We start from the raw sequence: 25301 nt of genomic DNA on the forward strand, positions 1-25301 counted from the left end.
GGAGTGGAGTCCTCATAATGTTTCATAGCAGTATGAGTCTAATTAACTATAGTGTGTGTGTTTGTATGTGTGTACACTACCCCTGGGTGGGTTACATGCAGTGGACAAATTTCCTTCAGGACAAATAAAGTCATATAGCTTAGGTGCATAGGTGCTTGTTCGTTGTGCAATTCTGCAGCCTTGGTGGCTGATATTCTGTCCCAGGTCATGTAGCATTTTTTTGACCGGCATCTTGACTCGGCATCATGGTTAGCCGATAGCCTGGCTCTCGTTCACGATTGTAAATAGACTTTTCAGGCACTCTAGTGCTAATGGTTGCTAAGGTGATGTGTTAACTCACTTGCCCTCTTACAGCTCAGGTGCTTTTGTTCTCCAGGTCATGTCAAGCCACAGCACAGCTCTGAAAATATATCATTAGGCTTACTGTGTGAAAGGAACTGCATTCATCTACAGTATGAACACAGTCTACGAAAGTGTGACTGCAAAAACAAGACCCTTACATTGAACAAAGTCAATCAACACTGTTCTGCTCATCTACCTCATGTGTACTTCAACCTGACAGTTACAGTATTGTTATTAATATATTATCATTGCACTGAACTGCCTTGCACTATATTTATATTTAATCTTAAACCTCAGTCTATACTGATATTGCAATATTCCCACCCTCTTTTCAACTGTATATTGCATCTTGCCTGTGTCTGTTGAGGTGTCCACGACTTGGCAACCTTGACAGGGACATTGCATTACCCTATACCACCCATAGTGTCTATTAATTTATTTGCAAATGTACATACTGTATTTATTCTTATACATAGCCATATTCTACTGCTCTTCATTCTATTCTTACTGTTCTGTTCTATTCTTTTACTCTTTTTATGTTTTTTTTTATTCTTACAATATATGTTGTATATGTTGTATAAGTGTGTTGTACTTTGAGAGAAAAAATTAACCGGAGTCAAATTCCTTGTTTGTTTACGCAAATCTGGCCAATAAAGCTGATTCTGATTCTGATTCTGATTCTGATTGTGATTGTGTGACTCACAAAGACCCAGTGGTTTTCCTATCAGGCCCACTTGGTACGGAAGTTGAATAGCCCAGCAGTAGGAGTTAAATTTAAGAACTTAAGAATGGTCATAACCTTACTTTGATATTAAATTGAGCTCAATTGTGTCTAGGAGAAATAGATTTATTTAGTATTTTCCTTGTGATGTGTGAAATATGTTTGGTCTTTGGTCCTCTTGGCTATATCTTGGCTATAGTGCCATTATGCGCAGTAGATTGTTGTGGAAGTTGCACATAATTTCTTACCAGGTCTTCAGTGTTGTCTTTTATGTGCTTATCTGTTTATCTTGGTTCTCTGCAAAGTTTTAAAAATTACATTAGTACGACCTTGTGAAGAGATGTGTTATACAACCATGCAACACCGACCTTCTCTGGTGCAGCAACAGCAGCAGCAAGATGGCCTGTTGTTGCAGAAGCCTTGTCTCTATTTCTGTACTTGTGCTTCTAACCGATGTACTGACTGAAGCTTTGTTTTAGTGAACACAGTAAACTAAGAAGGGCAAATGAACTACAGTGCAGCACACACAATTTGAATGTTCTAGAAGGCCAAGCTGAATAGGAGATGAGTGGCGGCCCAGTTCCGAGCTGAGATACGACTCTCCGCGGCTCATCCAGGACCTGGGCAGCTGAAATGAAATGGCGCTCTGTGTTTGTCTCCGGATTAGCCTCCAAATCCCCGTCTCGCTCATCTTTTCTCCAGCTCCACTTCAATGCAACCCTGGAGACTTCTCCGGAGGTAGAAAAAAAAGTCAATAAAAAGGAAATTAAATTATTTCCTTCCGAAGGAGTCACACATGCTTATTTGGACTGTAGATAGACAAATAACCTACATGAACCCCAGTGTGTTGTGTGATTTGCACAAGTACTGTCACGGATTCAGCCAAGTACTCAGTTCTGTAACAGGTGTTGCTCCGATGCTTTGTGTTATTGTTTGTATCAACTGAGCTCAGTTTGCTCTCTTGTAGAATTATCTAATTGGCCACCAGGCAGATAGTTATGAATTGAGCACGTAATCATCAATTACTTATTTTTGCTCTTCACAATTAGTATGCATTTAAGATCTCAGGAAGATATCATTAGATGGTGTGGCTGTTAATCCATCATGTAAAATGCCAAAACTCTGGTTGAATAACATTATGCATGAAATGATATGGGTGTTGTAAACACTTCCAAGTTAAATCTCTTTCCTTTATTAAATGGAGGATGGTAATTCCCACTTAGTATTGAGTATTGACTGGTTGTTTGTGTTCTTGTCTGTCTAAGGTGAAATCCCTGACCTTGTTTGTGACTCACTACCCCCCTCTGTGTGAGCTGGAGAGACTCTACCCGGAACATGTTGGAAACTACCACATGTCTTTCCTCCTTAACGAAACTGATGCCACGGATGACGGTATGGATCATTAATAATAGTATAACCATTTAAAACTCATCCACAGTTCCTTGTTAGCATGTTTTGTTTTTTGTTTGTAAAATGTAGCTACACTTACTTACAATAGACATGCATGATCCCATTTACACCATCTCATCTGTACCAAAGTCTTGCACACATCTGGATAGGAACAGGAACGCACTGCACTGTCCATGATTTGATGCTCGGAACAAATATTTAGCTAGTCTGGAAATAATGTCATGTGCATCCCATGAAAAAGACGAACATCCCATTGGCCATTTGGGTTTTATAATGATACAGGCAAGCTGTGTGCAGGTGAGGTCTGGCCCGCTGAATGGAGTTCTCCTGGAGGCACAGACTGTCAGTCAGAGCTGGTTACTCAACAGCTGGCCGAGACGCACTGGCCATAAGCTCATTGCGTAAGACCAAAGCTGTCACCTTACATTTGAAAGTGTTGGCCATTCACCGTCTCCAGACAGAACCGACTGGACTATCTCTCCATCAGATGGCAGTTGTGTTGTGAGGTGTAGCGCAATGCAGCCTCATCCCTCGAACTGTATTATATTTTAATTGTGGAGTAAATGAGTTGTGGAGTGACAAGCCCTCCAGTTAATGTGTTGTTTTGTTCTGCTTATGTAAAATATGATGCATACTGTCGTTATTTTATTTGACAGTGGCTTTCACACATAATTAGCCAATTTTAAATACATTCCCAACAGAGTGATGTGTCATGGTTTGAAAAATGACGCTGTGTACTCAAACGGTAATTTGAAGAAGACTGCGGAATATGGAGTTGTATGGGTTCTCTACCTCAACATTTGGCCACATGTGTCCAGTCACATCTACCAGTAGATGCTGTCAGTAGATGATTTAAATGAGAGAATGTTTTTTTTCTTTTTTTCTTAATTGATGTCAATTGGTTTCTCACTTTGTTGTTATCGGTGATACATGTTGCAAGTACATCCTTGGAAAACTCTGTGATGCATATTAAAACTCTGTGGTATGTATTGATGTTACAAAACCAAAAAATCGCTTTATTTAGCTCATAAAAAAGCTTATTAATAGTTCACTCAAACTGCCCACACTTCATATTAAATGTGAAGTGTGCATTGCCATCATCATCATCTTCATCTGCGGACCATCTGCATAGCTTCAGTTGTCTGCAGCATGCGTCTCTCTTTCTCTCTCTCTCTCTCTCTCTCTCACTCTGTCCATTCCCCTCATGTCTTCTCTCCTCTATCACCCAGAGGGGGAGGTGCAGCCCGAGTTCATCACTTTCCTGTATCAGCTGACGGAGGGAGCTGCCGGCCGGAGCTACGGGCTAAACGTTGCGCGCCTGGCCGCCATCCCAGAGCCCATCCTCCGGACTGCAGCGCTCAAGTCCAAGGAGCTGGAGGCCCTCGTGGACGCCAGGAGGTACGTGGGCAGACTGCTTGGACCATGGCAGAATTCTATACCGCTCGCTTATGGTTGAATTCAGTTCCCTGCTTATTTTTCTCCAGCTTGAAAATGGAACGCTGTTTTTGTTCTGTGATGGTTCAGTTGGTTGTACGGATTAACTCGTTGATGATGCTGCCCATCAGTCAGTTAAAGATGGCTGCAGTGCCACATAATTATATAACACATATCTGAGGAAGGGCTTGCCCCAAAACATCACAGATTAAAACTAATATATTTGCTCGGGAGCGATTGGTGTGCGGACTTTCTTTATAGTTACCACTTTTGTTTTGGCCCAGCACCCATAGTTCAGATTATTTGGATGTGCGTGCTTGCTTGATACTTTTCATGCAGTGCCACAAAACCTTGGGGATAAATATTGCCCCTCTCTCCCTTTATAATATTCCATGGCTTGACCTCACCAGGTGTTGGTCAGAACTTTTTCACCTTGTGTGACAAAGTGCACCTGCAGTTATTTGACAGAAAGATTGTTTGCAATGATCTCCATCATTACACATAGCAGGGATGCAGAGTTTAAAAAAAATCAAACGTTCTGCTGCTCTTTTTGATAGAATGTTCTGACCCAGCGTGGTTAGTTTCCAACCAGTAATAACAACGCCTAGCCTTCACCCCATTTAAGTTTCACAGTTTCACCACATCTTGTTTTTTTTGTGCTAGTCAGTACTTGTTGATTTGTTCATATGCAGTCCTTTCTAAACAGTGCAACCTGTTCTAAAGACCTGTTCTTTTCCTCCTGTCCTTTTTTGCAGGAGGAATGTGAAGCTGTTATCAGACATCTGGAACATCACTGACAAAGAAATATTAGCTGAATGGGTCCAGACAAACCTTTGAATACACCATGGACTGTCCTGTAGGTCTTGATGTCCTGTCCATTCAGGCAGATCTTGCTGCTCTAGACTGGAGTGCCCAAATAAACATTTGGGATTTGTCCTCACCATAAACATCCTCAACAAAATGGTGTGCACTGTTGACCCACTAGTCCTTTCATGTTAATGGTGCTTTTAGGGCTGTTTTCACAGCTGTATAAACTCTATGTCAAAGTGGACTCCTGTAGACTCTACTGTTGTCATCAGTTTGAAAACTGTGCATGCATCATCACACGGCAGGGTGCCCCAGGTTGAAGCTAAATGTCAATGGCATATTAAAACGTTAATGTTTGCTCCATTTATTTTTGTTTCTTTCCACGTGGTTTGGTAAATTGTATTCTTAGTTTAAGATCAAAGATTTGTATGGCAGATTGTGTCATTGTCATCTGATTAATTCAGTACCTGAACTGTAAAACAAGGGTCCCCAGGTGCCTGTTGTTGAACTGTGTATGCATTTTCCAATCCCTGAAATTTGAAATGTTATAACACCGCTCTCAGGAATAAACTGCATTAGTGAGGACTTAACTGACCTCTGTTCTATGTTGTGGCATATTTGAAAGAGAAGACTTAATTGACCTCTGTTCCATGTTGTGGCATATTTGAAAGAGAAATGTTTTCTTGTGCATAAGACCAGAATTAGCCCCCATTAGAGACATTTAATCGGTGACTGGGTTTCTACAACAGTAGCGGGCAAGATTTTTTTTCAAATACAGGTCTTGAATTGGTCCCTTTCCTGAATGCTACGATTTGCATGGTACTGCTGGTTTACAAGAACTCACTGGCAAGGTGTTATTCTTGTCAATAGTTAGTTAGGCTATGCAATTTAGATGTACTTTTGTAATTGTATCTTGGGTTGTATTTTATTTGTTTTGTTTATGTTTCACTTTTATTAGTAACTTTTATTATTGTACCCTGTTGGTCAAATTGATTGAAAGGGGTAACCTTGTCATGCCTAGGGAATGCACATTTTAAATGTACCACTTCAAAGGTATTTATTTTGTTTGTCTCAACAACTTTATGTGTATTCATGTAGCAGCCTCCTGATGCGCAATCTGCTTTTCATTCGCGATAGTGCTTGAAGTGGGCGTAACGTAAGTGAAAGCGGGGAAAGCAGTAACGAGACCTGCCTCTTTAAGTCGGTGTCAAAGCCGATTACAGCTGATCCCAACCGTGATTCTGCCTCAGCGTCTTTCCACGACAAGGTTTTCTAAGCGTCCACTTCATCACCCCAAGACCTCGCGCTGTGCAGTAGAATTTAGGATTTTACTTCCGCTCCAAACTTTCATTCAGACAGGCATGGATTGTATCCTTCACTCGTTTGGATAAATTGCTCGATGGGCTCCTGCGGATATGAGTTAAACAGACCACTTCACTTCTTTGAGACAACTTTTGCATACGTGTGGGTTGTAAGCTTCTGGTCACTTTTTAGAGGAGAACAGTAAAGGAGAGTGAACAGCTTCACTCGGCTATGGTGTCTGATAAATAAAGACACTGTAAACGGGACGGAAAATGCAGAAGAGTGTTCGGTATAATGAGGGGCACGCTCTGTTTCTCTCCGTGGTCGCGCGCAAAGAAGGCACCAAACGAGGTTATCTCTGTAAAAAGACCACAGAAAACAGTCGGTGGCACGAAAAGTACTTTGCCCTCTATCAGAATGTCTTGTTTTATTTCGAAAATGAGCAGAGCACACGGCCGTCCGGAATTTATTTACTGGAGGGATGCACATGTGAAAGAGTCCCTGCACCCAAGGTGTCAACCGTGGGCAAGGAAACGCTGGAAAAGCAGGTGTGTTACGCAACTTTGCACATTTTCAGAATGGGCAAACTTTTGCCTCCTAGACTCACTAGGCGAATGCCTCTGGTGTCTGCGCTGCAATAGAGTCGGAAAATGCTGAGGGCTGAAACAGTGTTGTTTACAACGCCTTGTCTTGTTTGTTAGTTTGGGGTCTTGTCATTGTTGATCAGTTAATAAATATTATGAATATATATCATACTTGGTCTCTCTGGAGCACTGCACTGATGTTTAAATTTGAGGCGTTCGAATTATTTTCAGCGAGAAGGTGGGGGGGGGTGGGGGTGTAACCTGTTGAATGAAAACACAAGAAGACCCTTTTAGTAATCCAGTTTCATCACACTAGGGAGTAGCTTCCGCCGAGCATCATTAAGGGCACAACACACCCTGCGTTGATGAGTGCCTGAATGTTATAGCTTAGTCACTTCAGTAGTTCTATTTCTTTTTAACATTTACCCTCATGAATCAGTAATGTCTAAAATGGATTAATTGCGTTTTGCAAACATTGCAAATGTAGCCTACTATGTTAGAGAATGCCAAATCCTAAGTGCTCTTTGGCAGTATTTTTTTTTTTAAAGAACATTACATTACATACAATGCAATGGCCTCAAGCCTGTTGAGCATAGTCTCATACTGGTGCCAGACCCATCAGTTCTTTCATTAAACTCTCATATTAGATTTGGAGGATCCCCTTTACTTGAAATTATATGAGCATATGAGCCTTTGAACACTATAACCTAAGAGAATCTAGCAGAAACTTGATATAATGTATGCACCTTCAGGTTCTCCACAAGGCTGCACCTACAGGAGCACAATCCAGATACAAATAGAAACATTGTTATACTGCATTTCTAACCTAATGTGTATTCTAGGCGTTTTTTACACATTTCATGTATTACAAGGCCCAATTAGGGTTCCTATAGGGTACTTAATTCCTACCACAAGCAATCAGCTACTGGAATCCACTCAGTTTCATTTAAACTCTGAGGTTGCTTGAGCGCAGAGTCCTCCGAGACAAGGCTGAACATTCCACCCCCTGTCTAGATCATGAAATTGTGTGCGCATGAAGGAGCCCCCCTGCCTTTGTTCTCCTTTTTAATTGTCACTCTCTCTGCGCAAGATGGACATTCTTGCTAAAGATTTAAATTGCACTGGGGAGATGAGGTGGGCACGGAGATACATGGCCTGAATAGCTGCAAAGGTGGCTTGCCATTTTATCTGTAATGAATAGGAGAGATTAGAAAACACCCACTTGCGATCCTCCAATTTGATTCAATCAGATTGCACTTCTTGCAGATCAGAGCACCTATCAGATGCAGCTTTTGCTTGTTATTCTATCACAATCTGCCCAGCATCTCAGGGACTTACCTTGCACATAATTTGTTATGCCTCTTGGGGATGGTCAAGGCTTCTAGTGGTGATCAAAAGGATGGGAGAAAAGACTCACAGGGTTGCTCACAGTCTTTGTGAGGCAGTACTCTGCTGTAAAGACCTTGTGATCATCTGAAGGAACATGGAGTGTATACATACTGTATGCGCACTGGAAGCTGTCATATTGATCAAGAGCGACAGCTGTGTGTAGTCTATGTGCAAACTCCAGTGCTTATTTCTTTAGAGGATCCAGGGATCCACTTACAATGTAATGCACTTCAGAATTCTGTTTTCTCAGAATTAGTCTGCAATGGAGTGTGCAATGGACGCTAAGGTACATTCAAAATAACTGATAATTCCTGTGTCAGAAATGTTTTTTTATATTTATAAATATAACTATATTGAGTTATATATCTCAATAAAAGCCATGCACATCGCACAGTCCATCTTAGACACTATTCTGATGTAAAGATAACATGTGTTTGTAAAGCACATAGTCTGTAGTGCGACTCATTTCCTACTCCTGTGATGTAATGTGTATTTCAATTTGCACTCTGCCGATCTCCTCCTTCCATGAGATTGCAGCACTGGTTTGGCTGTAACTATCAGCCTGCTCTAAATCATACACCTACGGCCACCCACTCATGCCACACACACACACACACACACACACACACACACACACACACACACACACACACACACACACACACACACACACACACACACAAACAGAGCTGCTCACTCTCTCTATCTCTCTTTCACTGTCTGCATGCGTTCTCATTCTCTCTCTCTACACACACATACAGTACACACACAGATGCTCTCTCTATCTCTATTCCTCACTTTTACTGACGCTTTCTCTCTCTTTCTCACCACTCTCTCTAACGGCCTCACACAGAGACACAATCCCTCTCTCTCTGTCTCTCTTCATCTGTCTCTAGGGCTTTCTTATACTCTCTCTCTCTCTCTCTCTCTCTCTCTTTCATTCTTTCACACTTTCACACTTTTCACACAAACACAGTCTCTCTTTTTCTCTCTTCTCATTCTCTCACAGGCAAACACAGACACTTCACATGTACCACACACATGCACTCCTGCTCAAATGAACACATCTGTTATTGATATTGGATGCATACTCAGGTCTGAATGGTTTCCACAGGGACCTTGGCAATTCTAGAGGACAAATACATCAAAGTAAAATGTATAAGGGTTCCCAAGTGAACCCATAGTGGTAGCAGCTGCCCTCAGGAGATGAGTTTGATGGTACCTACCTAGGTAATGGTAATTGTGTACAGATGGGGGTGGTGGGGAATTGTTTGCTGTTCCTCTCGAGTCAGGCTTGGGTGCTTTCCTGACTAATGAGTGATATTAACAATAGCTTATCAGAGGTTAGAGGACTGCAACAGAGTTATTAAACATCTGTATGTTTCATGCAAATCAGACTGAAAGAAGCAAAGTGTTGCTTGCTTTGCTCTTCTTTTTTTTGGTGGTCAGTGTAGACATTCAGGGATTATGATGAAAGGAATTGGTTCTGTAGCCAATATGGGACAAATCATCGGTCCCCTCATGCACCTCATGAAGTGGGCTATATGGCTATGCACGTATGAGTTAATCTGCGTGTTACTGCCTTTATCACCGTGTAATGTCTGTAAAGTGATGACCCCACCAACTGTTTCAGTGTAATCTAATATAGCTCTGAAATGGAAATGGTCACTAGGGTTGGGCGATGTCCCCCTTGGCATTTGGCATTTGACGATGTGTAGTTTACAGTAAAGCATTGTGATGGACGATGATATCGTCGGTGGGGGGGTAGTAAACAGCCAGTTAACATGGGAGCCAGTTGCCATGGCATGTAACACCACAGTGATTCTTAACTTTTGTATCAAGTTAAGTGGTCTGCGAGACATGTAAAAAAAGACATTCTAAAACTGAAAGTTCCAGTCCTTGATTATGATTGGCTGAATTGCATTCGATGCCGTTGTAAAATGCAGCATAAACATACACCTTGACTGCATTTCATTCTATATTACTGTGCTACCATAACTTGATACTCAAAATCGTGCCTAACAAGACCCTTTAGCTGTTGTAGAATCAGTGTAACAAGGATCTTTGGTGTAACCTACGGCCTCTCTGGGCTTATTCCTTAAATAACACATTCACGTTGCCATCAGGAATTATTTGAACAAGACGGTAGTCTCACATAGAGAAGTCTTTTATTTTTTATATTTTATAAAGTCTTTTATTTTTACACTGTTTGGCTGACAGCCTCTACTCTACATAAGCATCAGTTCTAGGCTCAATTTCATATCCAGGGAAAGATGTTTTTTATGTTTTAGCCTATGTTAGCCTACAGCAGGAATTAGTGCCTGGCATGTGGGGGCGTGGCATCATGATTGTTGCTTCCCATCCTGATGTCTGTCAACCATCACCGGCACAACCCTATCTTCCACCACTTCTCACTGGATAACCTCATGAACACACAAATGGCACTTAAAGGAGAATTCCGGTGTGATATTGACCTAAAGTGTGTTGAAACATGATACCGAGTGTGAACCTATGTCTCATAGCCCATCTCGGCTTGTCCCCTGCACTCCGAAATCTGGCGCTAGTTAGCCGATGCTACCAACAGCTTTTTCAATGGGGGTGCCTCGGGCATCGGCCTAGCCATGCAAATAAATCACCGTTTTACACCATTTACAAGGCTCAACGTATCTCCACACTTCATTGGTAGACCTCCGAGGGCCCTGACATTTAAAACGAGACATTGAGAACTTTGAAAAAGCACTGGTAGTTTACTTACAAGATGATTTATACAGACAGTATCTTCACAAAGTTTAGCGTTTGCAGCAATCTTGAATTTAGTCACGATAAGTCGATCGACAAATAAGAATGAACAGGTATGATCAGATTCCAAAAATAATTCGATAATAAGGCAGACGAAATGAAGGCAACTCAAATTAAACGTACCGATAGAAGCGCAAATCCCTCGGGTATTGAGGTTCGAGCAGGCATTTCAAGAGTCTACAACTGTTGTTGGATATTTGGCTTTTGCATCGACTGGCAGCCTGGCCATTTAAATCAAATGCATGGCCTAATCATGTCAATGTTGCAAGAAAGCAAACTGAATAAGTTATTGACATTTGTTTAGTTTTAAATGACTTGGGGAGACATAGGTTACATGATCCCGACGTTGCGTTGTCATGGACTACAGGTAGGCCTTAGCCTGACGTAGTCATACTCAATTCTAGTCAGAATATGAGTCAGATACTGCTCCATTGGGACATAATTATGGGGCATGTTTCAACCGATACAGGGGGGGAATGCCTCTGCGCTCAATTGGATAGAGCTAACCAATCAGAGCAACAAAATAGCTTACCTTGAGGTGTAGGAAGAAAACACACGAACCATCCTTCTTCTCCACAAATGCCTTAACATTGTTTTCTGGTCTTTTGTAAAAGTTAGTGCCGTCAATAACTCCTAGCCTACAACACTCATTAGCGAAATCTAAGACATACGTAGTAGGGTAGGCTATTAGGAAAAAACTGATAGTCTATATCCCCTCCGTTTTTAAAAATAATTCTGTTGAACACTGATATGCTACAAACATGTTAAACAGCTGGAAAAGGCTGTCGCAAATCCCTCGAACAGGTGGTCAATCAGAGATTTCAAACAAACGAGGGAACATGTCGCAATGCAACAGCGCTGTTTTCCCTTGATGAAAGTGAAACTACGAGTTTTCCCACATCTCAACTTTGGCCAAAGTTTTCAAAAATAATCTTTTTCAGTGATAAAACCTCATTAAATAATATGCATTTTCCATATGGGGTCTTACAAGCCTAATGTATCCTTCTAGCCACAGCGTTTTTGTTTCAAACATAAGCCTAATCTAAGTGTGCTCAGATGACGTGATAGACCAGGTGCTGTTGCTCGCCTGTCCATCATTGTAAAGCCCGATTTGATTGGTCCGCCCGATCTAGGGCGAGCATACTTGCTCCACAATGGAGCAATGCCAGATCGAACTTCCCGACCTCAAATGTTGTGGGCGGGACTAAGTTCGGAATGGCACCCAGGCTAGGTAGGCCTACTACAGCGTTTTAAAATAGTTTTCATACACAACGCAATGAGTAGGGAAATAATTAGATATATGTCATTCCTATGCATACATGTATTGTCATAGTCAGTTACTTTGTCAACCCACAAATAAGGCAAATAATAGTATATGACATTTACTTTTTTCTTTTATTTAACACAAAATCTGGTATAATAAGCCTAAACAATGTAGGCATTAAGTCAAGTATCAGTAGCTCCCATAGACAGTAAAAGAAAGGTAGCTCCAAGTCGTTTTATTTGTCGCCTTGTACAGGGGGGACAAGCCATGAGACGTAGACTATTTACAATGGCAAAGTAAAATATAAATATATCGTGACTCTTGGGGGAGCTCTAGAATCGGCAAAATACCTGAAACTGCACAGTATGCCTTTTATGTGATTTTTTTTTATTAGCACTTGCATAGCCCACCATGACCATTGACCAAGCTACTTAGTGCATTGCAGCGTTTCTTTATAATTGTTTTCAATGTAACATTTTGCATTGATCTTTTTAGTAACGCTTTCTATTAATGTTTCTAGTCAATAGAACAATAAGCATCAGCATGACAGCAATCATTGTGTGAGCCCTGACAGCTTGGACTATCATAATGCACTAAAAAGCCTCTTTTTGCCTCTGTCATTAATGTCATCAAAATAAGCTTTAATGTCTTCGAAGTGTAAGGGCTTATGTTACAACATTGTAGTGCTTTATGGAGTGCAGTAATTTTTTAATGGTTATATAGACTTATGTTAATTATGATGTGGTATTATAAATACACTATAAACTATAACCCTTTATGAATGTGTTTATAATGCTTTATGGATACTAAGTTTAAGGGTTGTCATATAATCTCCAGAGGAGACGATGGTTTCAATGATTCTCTTGCCAAAATCATTGTTGAATGTGTTTAAATATAAATATATATATCCCTCCCATATTGTGCCAACTGTGCAAGTGCCTTTGAACGTCCAATCAGTGAAGCTGAGTCATGGCCAACAATGACAAAGATTTCTTTTACTATTGAGGAAGTCATGGATGGCGCCAGACCTTTTCCTGTATAAATTGCTTTTCAGTTTTGGTTTCCATCATGTTACATCAAAGAAATATAATACTTACTGCAGGTTAATTCTTTAATTTAATGTTTGTTTCCATATAATTGCATCTTATTGTATGTAATTGTATTTCTCTGGATTTATGCACTGCATATGATCAGTGTTTGCAAAGAAAGAAGTTGATCTGGGATATACTTTTAAACATTTGTCATGGATACAAAACCAAGATGTAATGAATGAATTTAATAAACTGTTTCCAACACACCATACGTGATGGGAGGTTAGGGCATATAATACGATATGTGTTTTTTTCTATTTTCCAATGCTCTTGGGGGCATTTAAGTTCATGATCCCAATATAAGCAGTTTGTGGAAATTAAGATACTGCGTCTATTTCCTCGGGACTGACGCTTATGGTTCTTTTTGGATTAGCAGGGCATATTCTGAGCATGCCTCCGTCATTTATTTGACCTGAAGATCCTAGTGTGCCATTTTTAGACTGCATATTTTAATATAGTAGGTGTGCTCTGAACATCCTCTATAGAATGTCCCCCTTTCATTTCAGCATTAAGGGTGTCAAAATGGGAGATGTTTTAAAGATCACAGTTCAAGATCAAATGGTGTTGATATTTGTGATCAACAATCAAATTACATCCCTCCCTTTCTGTCCTGCAGAAGCAATGTGTTGATTGGTTGGAATTTTTTGTTTGTTTCCTATTTTGAGAGTCATTCAAACGGCACACATAGTTAGAGGACTGTTTTGAATAGAGGATAGAAACACAGATCTCACATTTACTGTACATGACATTGTAAAGGACTGTTCCCTTTAGATCATTAATGCCTGGCAAACTGAGTTCTGGATGGAGAGTCTTTGTAGGGGTCCAATCAGAAGCTGTGGGAACCGTTTTTGTTGCCCCATAACCTGAGGTATGTGCCCATAGGTGGCACTGACAAATTTTACGTTTTGGCTCATATCAACATAAACTGTTCGGCTTAGCCTCAAAATCCGTGCATCAATTTATTTTACATAGGACAGTGAAGAGAGGAGGCAAGTGGGAGAGAGAGATGGAGTGGGACTGGCATATGGCCCTGATCAGACTCGAACCTGGATCCCCATGGGTACTTGGGCCCATTTGAGGTACGGGCCGGTTATGCCACAGTACATCATTTAATCTCTGAGCAGCCTCAACAGAGCTGGCCCCAATGTGTTAACATGCTGTTTCAATGGCGCTAATACATTTGTTGATTGGTATTCGGTCAGGAATGATGGCATAATTCAGACCGCTCTCTGTGTCAGCATTTTAGAAGAGGTGTTCTTAACTCACCTCTCTTTCATGGTCCTCGTTTCCTCCGTTGAGACGATCGGTGAGCTGGATGAAGCAGTGTTGCTCGCGTGTACAAGACGGCAAAACCTGTTCTGTTGTTGAGACCTGCATTTATCCCATTCTGTTCGTCTTCCTGTGTTAAATAACTTATGTACCTCTGTATAGCCTACTAGTGGTCAATGTGCTGAAAAAAATGCTCATTAAGGTCCACGCTTGTTTAGTCAGACCTTCCAGTTTAAAGTTGATTTCCTTGAAGTTGGCGTTCATTAGTTGTTTTTGGGTTCTCAGGACAATCCTTTCAGCTGGATGTGCGGATTCTCAGGCTCACAGGTGTAATTTGGCAATGTTTACAATTGAGGCTAAAGTGCAAGTGATTATGAAATAGTGCAATCTCTCAATGCAAGTGATTCTGAAATTGTGAATCTGTGTTCAATCTTCTTCCAGGTTCTGAAAATGACCAAATATTTTTATTAAATAGTCAAATATGTCAGTTTGTCATTTGATACGTTATGTCTGTTTTTAAATTAAATATGGGTTTATTGGATTTGCAAATGATCACATTCTGTTTTTATTTAAATTATACACAGTGTCCCAACTTTTTTGAAATAGGGTTGTAGTCAACCATTGAACAACACCTCCACCACAACTGCTGAACTCTAACCACACACAAAAGAGAAAAAACAAGACAAAGTAAATGTATTCTTATCTTATAATGGTGTTTTGCTTTATTGACAGACTGATTAGAATTTTTTTTTCTCTCAGGCCAAATCATTTTCTTGTGAAGACATACTGCAAAAGCAGAGTTTCTCAATTAGGTTTTTATTTCCACTGGAAAAATGTAGGTGCAGGCATTGCAGGCGGCTGTCAGGCTCAGCTGGAGAAAAAACAAAAACAGAACCCTCTCGCCCTTTTAATCTGTGCAACATTTTCATAGCATGACCTACTTTGTTGTTTTAGTAATGCTGTTCAAACGTTGATAGCAATGCAATAGTATTACGTTGATAACAATACGAAGTTGATAGCAATACAATAACATTTTCTACTGCTCATATGGATAAGTTGAACTGGTCTGAATACATGTTTGAGTATTAAAACTTAAGCCCTAAATCTTTCTCTGTCTAATGTCTCTGTGATTGGTGACATGACTTTATTGCAGCACAAGCTTCTTTTCAGATATGTGTTTTTGGTCGCTTTGATGACCCTGTAAAACCAGAACACAGCAGAGGCACTGGTCAGCCATTTGTGACTGACAGAGGGACTCACCCCTGGTCCTTATCCTCTTATGCAGGAGTCCGTCCAAACGAAGCACAATGCCATACATGCCTGGGCAAATGGGGGATTTGCTTCGGTGCTTGAAAAAAAGGGATTTTCTTGATCAGAAAACTGCTTAAATGTAATACTCTGGCAATGTCTGTGGCTTTTTATGTCTAGGGCCAGGCAATGTCTATAGAGTCATACATATATCTAAGACTTTTTCCAATTCCATATTAAATGGATCAGGTTGACTTTGTTCCCAGGAATTTTGCGATGGAAAAAGCTGAAAAAGAATGTTGTTGTCTTTGCTCTACCATAGACCTCTTTCAAGAGATTATTAAAAATATGCCTGTAGTATTAGTTTTCTGTCAGCACCAGTGGCAGAAAATCCCATGCTCATATAACAGGCATGGAAATGCAGCTGCCTTTTGTTTCGTTTTGTTTCCTCCTCACAGATGTAATCAGCAGCATTGGCAAACAGTTGACTCATAAATGCATGGCGCTGTCCGAGGCCTGAACCATGCTAACCCTAATATTCCACCACCAGATCCTGTCGAACACACACACACAGCACAATGACCTCGAGGTGTCCTAACAATTTGGCCGCAGGATTGTTTTTTGTTTTGCCTGTTTGTTTGGCCGTTTTTCTTTTTGGTTGCTGATGTTGACTGATATGGTTTTATCTCTTGCCTTTTGTTCCTCAGGAAAAGGAGCAAAGCAGCTGTGAACTAGAGGCGGCAGTGAACGCATATTTACGCTCTATCAGATATATCTAATAAAGAACAACAGAGATATTATATTACGCTGGCAAGTGATAAAACTGAAGTGCTTAAATTGTTCTTTAGAGCCCTATGGCAAAGATGCACGCACGCACACACACACACACACACACACACACACACACACACACACACACACACACACACACACACACACAGAGACTGTCTCTGCTTGTTTGCAGGGCGGTTGCTATTATTAAAGTGTCTTCAGTTTCACCATTACTGGCCTTTCTTATTGCATCTTTCTCTGCCCAGAATGGGACCAATGTTGTTTTGTGTTGTTTTGCCACTGGCCTGTGGATCTGGCACAGCTGGCCAAGGCTCCCTGTGCTGCCCTGCAGGTGGAGTGGTTGTGGGAAGCAAAACAAGGTCTGAATATGTTTCCTAGCTAATGGCTCTTGCATGTTTTTTGTAATCAAGAGATAATAATTCTGAGACCGTTTCTATGGTGCTAATTAATGTTGGAAGTTGGAGATAGTGAGGATAGACTGACCCACTTTATGAAAGCTTGTAGTCATGTTGTCACAAAATGATTACTTATTTAATATATGAAATGTAGGTTATTAATTTCCCACCTTTGAAAATCAATAACCAGCAGATATTGCTATTGGAATAAAATAAGATTGAATACAACAATTTTGCCATTCTTAGCCTTTCTTAGTCTTAAATACATTTAGATCTTTCATGCATCTCCGAGATGTGTCATTCAGAACATAATAGCAGTTCCTCTGAGCCCTGCACTCTCTCCTGACCTTCTGCTCGACCTCTAATGGTGTAGCACTTGGAGGGCTCTCATGTGCTATCCAAAAACTGAATTGAGCGGTAGCCTCAATCATCCAGGGGCGCTTTTCCCAAAACCATAGTTGCTAACCTGTTAGCAACTTAGTTGGTTGGCAATGGGAAATTGCATTGCAACCAACAAAGTTGCTAACTTAGTTAGCAACTTTGGTTTTGGGAAATGCACCCCAGTGTATCTGTTACCTCCCTATGTACAGTCAATTCTGTAAATCTCCAGAACTTATACATGTTTGTACAGTAGTGCCCATCTGGAAGGAGTTACCATTTGTGTTTGTGTGTGCCAGGCCACTTAGTGGGCTGCCTCGATCGATCCGTGTCAGTGTGACTTGCTGTGGCGTCGAGTTGCATGCATTACAGCACAGAGAGATTAGCTTGCCTGCGCACGCTCGGCCAGGACAGGCTCCACAGTCGACGTCTGCATAAATGATTGTCAGTATCCATCAAGTGTTCCTAAGGATTGGCCGGTCACTGGGCAATTCTTCTGAGACGTCTCTCAAATTATCTCTCTAATCAGTTGCAGAGACATGAAGGCTCAACGTTAACTTGTGCAAAAGGGTCCAAAAAAGCTTTCCTTTCGTGGTCACACACCTGGCATCCAAGGCTTATTGCTTGGGAAAGCAGTCAGGCTTTGTATTGAGATGCTTGAAGTTGGCAGGCAAGTTGGCTTCATTTGAGCCGGAGCAGTTTGTCTTTTGCCAGTGAGATGCAGTGATGTAATTTGTCTGAGTGTTGAGCAGACCAGAGAGGAGAGGCAGGAGAAGACCAAATGCACCCCCATCTGCTGCTATGGCGTGGCAACACCAAACAGATTCGCAGATTCCATTTTAGGAGAGAAACATCTCACAATATTCACAGTCACATAGTCTCTCATCCTGATACGTCAGTAAATACATGAAGACCCTTTAATGCTTTTGTTTTGGCAGTTGATAGGTGAATTTCTTTTCTTAAGTTAAGCTGCAGTTGGCAAGATTTTTTGATCATATTCACTGAAACCGACACTATGCTTCGACAGAGCAACATAAATCAGCTGATTTTAGAAAAAACCCGCACTTCTACCTTCACCTAGAGCCTGTTATTTGTTTTGCAAGAATCCACAGCTCCCGGTTCTTCTGGTCCAATCAGAGCAGGGCTGTGTGAGATCTGACTGTCAATCACAGTCTGGTGCGCACTGACGAGCACAAATTCGATGAGAGGGTGCTCGGTGGTAGTGGGGGAGGGACATGAGAGTTGTAAACATTCAAAATTTCATTCAAAAAGTTCCCTCAATCTGTCAGACTTGCCAACTGCAGCTTTAATTCAGCTTTGCAAGTTATTTAAAGCAAAAGTTAGTTGTGAATGCAGTACCTGCTTTGAGAGTGACTTGAGAGTTCTTAACATATCAATAGAACAAGACGTTCTTCATGCTGGTAGAGAGTCAGACAGGTCAGTGATACAGCTGTTATCTGTGTGAATGTTTGAAGCCCTGAAGTGGTTTCTGTGCAATACTGAGTGCTTTAATTACTGAGAGGATGACAGTAATTATATGGAGTATTATTGTCATGAAGCAGGGAACAATGAAGGTGCAAATCCACATGTTTAATCTGTGTAATCCGTGTTACACATACGTAATAAAGTACATGCATATGGTGTGAAAGCTTTAATTAGAAGTTCAAGGCTTTTGGGAAGACATTTTACCGTTACACGGCTGACTACAGACGGCTATAGACGCACACACACACGCAGATGTGTGAACAAACGTAGTGTATTGACTCATAAAACAAATCGGCCGAGCACCACACCAATTAATGGTTTGCTACACTGTGTTCTCTTGGTGCTGTACAGGTACAGATAGGCAAGCCATTAAATAGCCACAATGTGAACACACATCAGAGTGTGCTCTATATAGCGTCTGGGAAAGGGGGCTGAAGGAGAACCAGGGTGTTTTTCCATCCAGACCGCAGCCATTACCGGCTCACATGAGTCAGCCGTGGCACTCATCACATACAAGCCCTTTCTCAGCCTCTCACACAGAGTGTGCACTATGTTAAGCATATCAGCGTTCAGCACACATGTACACTGCTTGCAGAGTGTACTATGTTTAGTACAGTTAGTAGAATGTAGTGCTCACACACTTGGCTGTGTGCTAAATTGATTGTGATGAGAAATTGATAGTATTGTTCATGAGAATGTGCCTTAATATTTTGCCTATAGTGTGCAGAATGTTTTGTGTGATTAATTGCTTGATGCTTTCAGTACATACTGTAGCTAGTGTTTACTATTGTAAATAGTCCATAGGACTCGTTGCTTAATGCTGTGTTGGATGCTGATGTAGGACTGTCACTGTTCCTCTGCTATGCAGTAGTACTGTCAAAATTGTACTCCACCGGGTCTGCACAGTCAGGACCATATTTAGCTTTGCGTAACTGCTTCATTTGATCGTAGAGGATAAAGGTCATTATAGAGGATAGAGGTTTTTTTTTTTTTTTTTTTTTTTTTAATGAAGAAAAAAAGGATAGTGCTGCTTGGCCAAAGCTGGGAAGAATCTGTTGCCATGGCGACCTGATTTGTTAGGTGAAGTGACATGGTATAAAAATACTCAGGCAACACACTTGTGAGAGATTGTTATGCAAGAAATATCTCCCATCATCTCCCCGCATTCAGCCATTCTGTTGACTTGGCTTGCTGACAGTTCCGATTATTGTAGCTTTTGTGAACTGTAACTGTAATGTTAAAAAAATATCCAGACACACACACAGCCATCCAAGTTGGGAAGTTACTAACCTGATAGCGGTGCGTTAGGAGCGGTCAGGGCGCTGAATGGGAGCTGGTAGTGCATGAGTGCACATTCAGGCTAGTGCCCCGGCCCTGTGCCCTGAGGCAGTCCGCTCCCACAGTTCAACACCCTGCCATGCAGTCTGTACACCAAAGAGAGACTGACTGACTGTGTGTGTGTGTGTGTGTGTGTGTGTGTGAGAGTGAGTGAGTGAGTAAGAGAGAGAGAGTAACCGAACCTAAGAATAGAAACTCTTCTGGTAATTCTGTGCTCCAGGACATGGATATTTGAATAAAAGTCTTCACCATCTCACAGATGTGTGGTTTATGTGTGTAAAATAGTGTTGGGAGGCAGATAGTGAGGGGAATCGGTAAGAGATGGATCCTGATAAGTGGCTAGAGCTTGAGTGGAGGGAAGGATAAAGTGATAAAGTGTACTATGTTTAGTACAGTTAGTAGAATGTAGTGCTCACACACTTGGCTTAAACTGTGTGCTAAATTGATTGTGATGAGAAATTGATAGTATTGTTCATGAGAGTGTGCCTTAATATTTTGCCTATAGCGTGCAGAATGTTTTGTGTGATTAATTGCTTGATGCTTTCAGTACAAAATAGTGTTGGGAGGCAGATGGTGAGGGGAATCGGTAAGAGATGGATGCTAAGTGGCTAGAGCGTGAGCGGAGGGAAGGATAAAGTGATAGTGTCCTATAGGTGCATTAACACCAATACAAGAGCGCTTACAAGCAGCACTGCAGCTTGTTAGTAGTTTTAATGAACACTCTTTTAGTCCTGATTTAGTGTGTGTGTGAGTGTGTGTGTATGTGTATGTGTGTGTGTGTGTGTGTGTGTGTGTGTGTGTGTGTGTGAGATATGATATCAGAGATACGCCAAAAAGGTCCAGATGACCTTCTTACATGTTCTTCTGTCCAGTTTCATGTGAGATCTTCATGGACATCAGTGTTTCCCATACATTGACTTATTTGTGGCGGCCCACCACAATATCAACATTGACCACCACACAATGATTTTCCAGGTTGTATTAAATTGTGCTAAAATCTGGTTAGCATCATAACCACGCTGTGCTAATTTGTTAAAAACTGTTGTATTCAAGTTAATTCTGCAAACCAACCGCCACAAATTGCATTCAATTCTGTGGGAAACACTGGACATGGTTTTGTTGAATGAATAAAAACGATGAAATAATACAAACACATAGGCCTACACTATTCAAATAATGAATGATAAACTAAAATCATTGCATTTGAGTTCAAGTGTGCAACATATTTCATTCTGCAGCTTTTTTTTCTCCTAAGCCTCAACCAATCAGATGAGCATGTGCCTCTCTAAAGATAACCAAGATATGAACCACAGTGTGGCTCTTCTAGTGTGTTTTACCCACCACATGATGGGCACAGAGAGGCCCCAGTCCCGTCTGCTCAGCCTGCTGTGGTCTGAAGTGCTGTACCCATAGTCCCCTGAGGAGGGGAAGGCCTCAGCCAGTTATGTTTGCAGACACAGAAATGTCCCCTCGATGTGCCTTCATCAGAGATGGGATTAAATATGAGGAGTTTTCCCTCAGAACCCCTCCAGCAACCACTCCCTCTCGACAACAGACATTTTTTATGCCTTAAAGAGCTCCTGTATGGGTCTCTCCGCATGACTGTCTGAATATGAGAACCTGCCATCCAAGCGTTGATCATGAGCCCTTTGTGGAGTATAGTATTCTCCCTAAAGCTGTGAAAATGTTTGAGTTCGGCACACATGCAGCGCGGGAGGTTGGAGAAGCTACTGTCTTCCCAAGTGATAGGTAATTGGTGCAGGCCAACGAAATGATTCATGGCTGGCTGTTAAACTGTCATAAGTCATTAGGGTCTTATTAAAGAGCGCAGATACATGGCTCTGTGTTTGCTTTCTGAATGTGATTTGAAATTCATGCTTGTTGATTTGCATATGACACATTCGTCAAAGTACCCACTGAACCAGTTTCTCTTCCCACATATCTTATGTCTATTTAAAGTCACATTTAAGTCTTTATCAGTATCAGGATATGTTTTTCTTTTCAAATCTTACCACCAAAGATGTGTAATTCTCCAGATAAACAAAGTCAAGCCAAGTTTATTCTACTTAATTGTCTTGCTCTATTTCTCCCAAAGTAAGGAAAAACAATGTAATGTTTTACAATTTGATCTTTTTTTTATGTCAGTGACCGGCCATTTAAATGCATTCAGTAATCTGCCCTTACAGTAAAGGACAACAGTCCTTTGTATACACAGTCTTTGGTCAAATGAGTGCATTTGAGTGTGGACTGAGCCAGTAAAATCAGGCCTCTCCCTACCCAAGGCAGCTTATTGTTTACAAGAGGCAGAAGCTAGGATCACACCAAGGACTAAAGCTAGGATCACACCAGGACCATTTCCAACAGGCTGCAAACAGTGTTGGCTGTGGGTTATTTAAGACCAGTCTCTCATGTCTGTGGTGCAAACAGGACGCGTGGCTAATCCTTGTCATTTGTCTAAATCTGCTGCATACGTATAACCTCTCTAAACAGTGACATACACAAGTCCTGCAAACTCATATTAAAAACCAGACAGGAAATGAAATGATGGTTCCATAGAACGTAGCTGTCAGGATAGGTTATAGTTTCTCTAACCCAGCTCAAACACAGGAGAGATGTGTTGTGTTTGTAAACCTGACTGTTCTTACATGGACATCCACAAAGACTTAAGCTATGGGCTTGTCTGTTGATTGATTCAGGTGCACATTTTAGCTGCCGAACATTCAAAAGAATGCCTAAGGCAATTTAATAACATTGGCAGTTCGAAGGCTGCATAAGTGTGTTATAGCAGTGTAATAACATCACGTGTATAACGTCACTTCAGAGTAGTATGTTATAATGAGAATTATAAAAAAGAATTCAGAATCTCCCTCTCTGGACAAATACTGTGATATCTGTAGGTTGTAGTCCTTTGGCTTTTTTTTAAATAAGCCTTTGGAAGGACAACTGAAAGAATTGCTATATCTCTGTTTAGGCAAAGAAATATTTTGAAGACATAATCACTGTGCTTTTGAAGGAGACAAGACCATTTAACTGCCTTGTGTGGCTTGATGGCATCCTTCATGCTTTGTGACTTATAACATGTTTCTAATTTTATGCAAATCTGTGCTCCTGAATAGAAATAGACATACCGTATTTTCCAGACTATAAGTCACACTTTTTTTCATAGTTTGGCTGGTCCTGTGACTTATAGTCAGGTGGGACTTATATATCAAAATATATATAATTTACCATGTTTTTAAATGTTAGTCAGTATGAATTGACATGAACCGAAATGAAACATTACCGTCTACAGCCGCGAGAGGGTGCTCTAGGGTTGTGGAATGAGATCGGGAGCTTTGTGAACTTGCGACAGGTCAGACATTGTTTCGTACTTAGGCCGGCTTTACACAACAACGCTCCCGGGTGAAACCGACAAAATATTTTATCAGATGTGCCTTTCGTTTAGACGGCGACAGCGTTAATAATTGCCTACATTGTTTCGATTTAACTCAATGAAATAAAAGAGCTCTTCTTAATATGTTATATTGTTGGTTGGTTTAATACTGTTGCCAATGAAAAGTCGTTGTCCTACAATTGGTCTCCAACACGTCGCTCTCAAACTACCAGTCATTTGCCACCTCTTCTGAGCTTGCAGAGGTTGAAGCAGTACTAGCCTGCATTTACACAATTGTTGCCTTGAGGCATTCCAGCCTACGAATTTAATAAAAAGTAAATCATACATAATTTAAAAAAAACTCATTTTAGGCTACTGTAGGCCTACGCAATAAGGTTTCCATTACAGCACAGCGCACATTCAATGAATGAATGAAAGCGGATGCCTTGTCTCGCAATAAACAGCAGGTGGAAATCCCGACACTCTTTCAACTACATGAAACTTAACAGTGAACCATCAAATACTCCCCAGATTTCAGTGCCCATCAGTCCCAACAGTTAGCAATATAATCAAACAGTCCAAACGTAAATTAAATCCCAAACCAAACCGAACTTCTTCTGCTTTTGATAGCCTACCAGTATGACGCTCCAAACAAAACGCTTATCTCACAATAAAAGAGAAGGCAATAAAACGCACATAAGAAATAAATACCTGCCTCGAATACAAGCCTGCCCCAAATAAAGGCACGTGCTTTGCGCAGCCTAAGTAAATAAAAGCCATAATTTTGGCCATAATTTGAGGATTTACGAGTCTGTCTTCTAAACATTCCTCACCCGTTATCCAGACATGCATGAAAACATTTGAAAACAAAACTCAGCCATAGGTTATTTTGAGAACAATGACTATCTCTTCAGCATTGTCCTAACCGTTAAAACGAGGCAGATATGACGAGGCATTGCAACAGTGTTTACAGAGATACACTGTAAGGTTGGCTGCAAAGATTATGCAGACTGTTACAATTAACTGACTCACTGGCACACACCGGTAGAATTCTCAATGTTTTTGGCCTTTATGTGTCCAGTTACATAGTCTGTTTGTTCTTGTCTTCGATTTTGTGAAATACATTTCTAAATACTTATGCAGTATAGTATAAGTATATATACTTTTTTGATCCCGTGAGGGAAATTTGGTCTCTGCATTTAACCCAATCGGTGAATTAGTGAAACACAAACAGCACACAGTGTACACACAGTGAGGTGAAGCACACACCAATCCCGACACAGTGAGGGGAGCAGTGAGGGGTTAGGTGCCTTGCTCAAGGGCACTTCAGCCGCGGCCCACTGGTCGGGGCTCGAACCGGCAACCCTCCGGTTACAAGTCCAGAGTGCTAACCAGTGGGCCACGGCTGCCCACTGGTGCGACTTATAGTCCAGAAAATACGGTATACTAGACAAATGTTTCAGAAAAATCTGTGTTCCAGTGTACCCTGCAATATTCTCTGAGTACCTAGGCCTTCAGTCGTTTAATCTCCTTTGTCAATACCTTCTTTTGAAGAATTGTTGAAGTACAAGGTTATCTAATGGCTGATACAGAAGTTTGTGCAGAATGCATTGTGTGGCTACACACTTCACTGCATTTGAAAACTGTGTTTACCACTAGAGCTAACACTATTCACTGGGTCTTTTTCAAAGCCTTAGGCTGAGCCCCCCCCCCCCACACACACACACAGTATTTCTATGATGATGATGTTTTTTTCTGGTGAGGGCTTGTACTGGGATACTGCTGGACCACTAGACCACTTAGCCTTCTGGTGGTGACTCACGTCCCTTGCTTGGCCCACTGCCAGATGTCTGCTCTGTGTCTGGACTCTCACCTCCAGT

At 41.2% G+C, this 25301-nt stretch overlaps 2 protein-coding genes across 2 annotated transcripts in view; both read left to right on the forward strand.

The window, feature by feature from the left end:
- Positions 1–5308, forward strand: part of msh3 (mutS homolog 3 (E. coli)) — a 41875-nt gene extending 36567 nt beyond the window's left edge. The window contains exons 22-24 of the mRNA XM_048243082.1: positions 2329–2455; positions 3703–3871; positions 4663–5308. Of these exons, the coding sequence (XP_048099039.1) occupies positions 2329–2455; positions 3703–3871; positions 4663–4744 (378 nt within the window). The 3' untranslated portion in view covers positions 4745–5308. The remainder of the gene's footprint in view (positions 1–2328; positions 2456–3702; positions 3872–4662) is intronic.
- A 155-nt stretch (positions 5309–5463) lies between these two features.
- Positions 5464–25301, forward strand: part of rasgrf2b (Ras protein-specific guanine nucleotide-releasing factor 2b) — a 60664-nt gene continuing 40826 nt past the window's right edge. Inside the window, 1 exon segment of the mRNA XM_048243081.1 lies at positions 5464–6564. Within this exon segment, the coding sequence (XP_048099038.1) occupies positions 6289–6564 (276 nt within the window). The 5' untranslated portion in view covers positions 5464–6288.

Source organism: Alosa alosa, chromosome 5, assembly GCF_017589495.1.
Source record: "Alosa alosa isolate M-15738 ecotype Scorff River chromosome 5, AALO_Geno_1.1, whole genome shotgun sequence".
Taxonomy (NCBI): Eukaryota; Metazoa; Chordata; class Actinopteri; order Clupeiformes; family Clupeidae; genus Alosa; species Alosa alosa.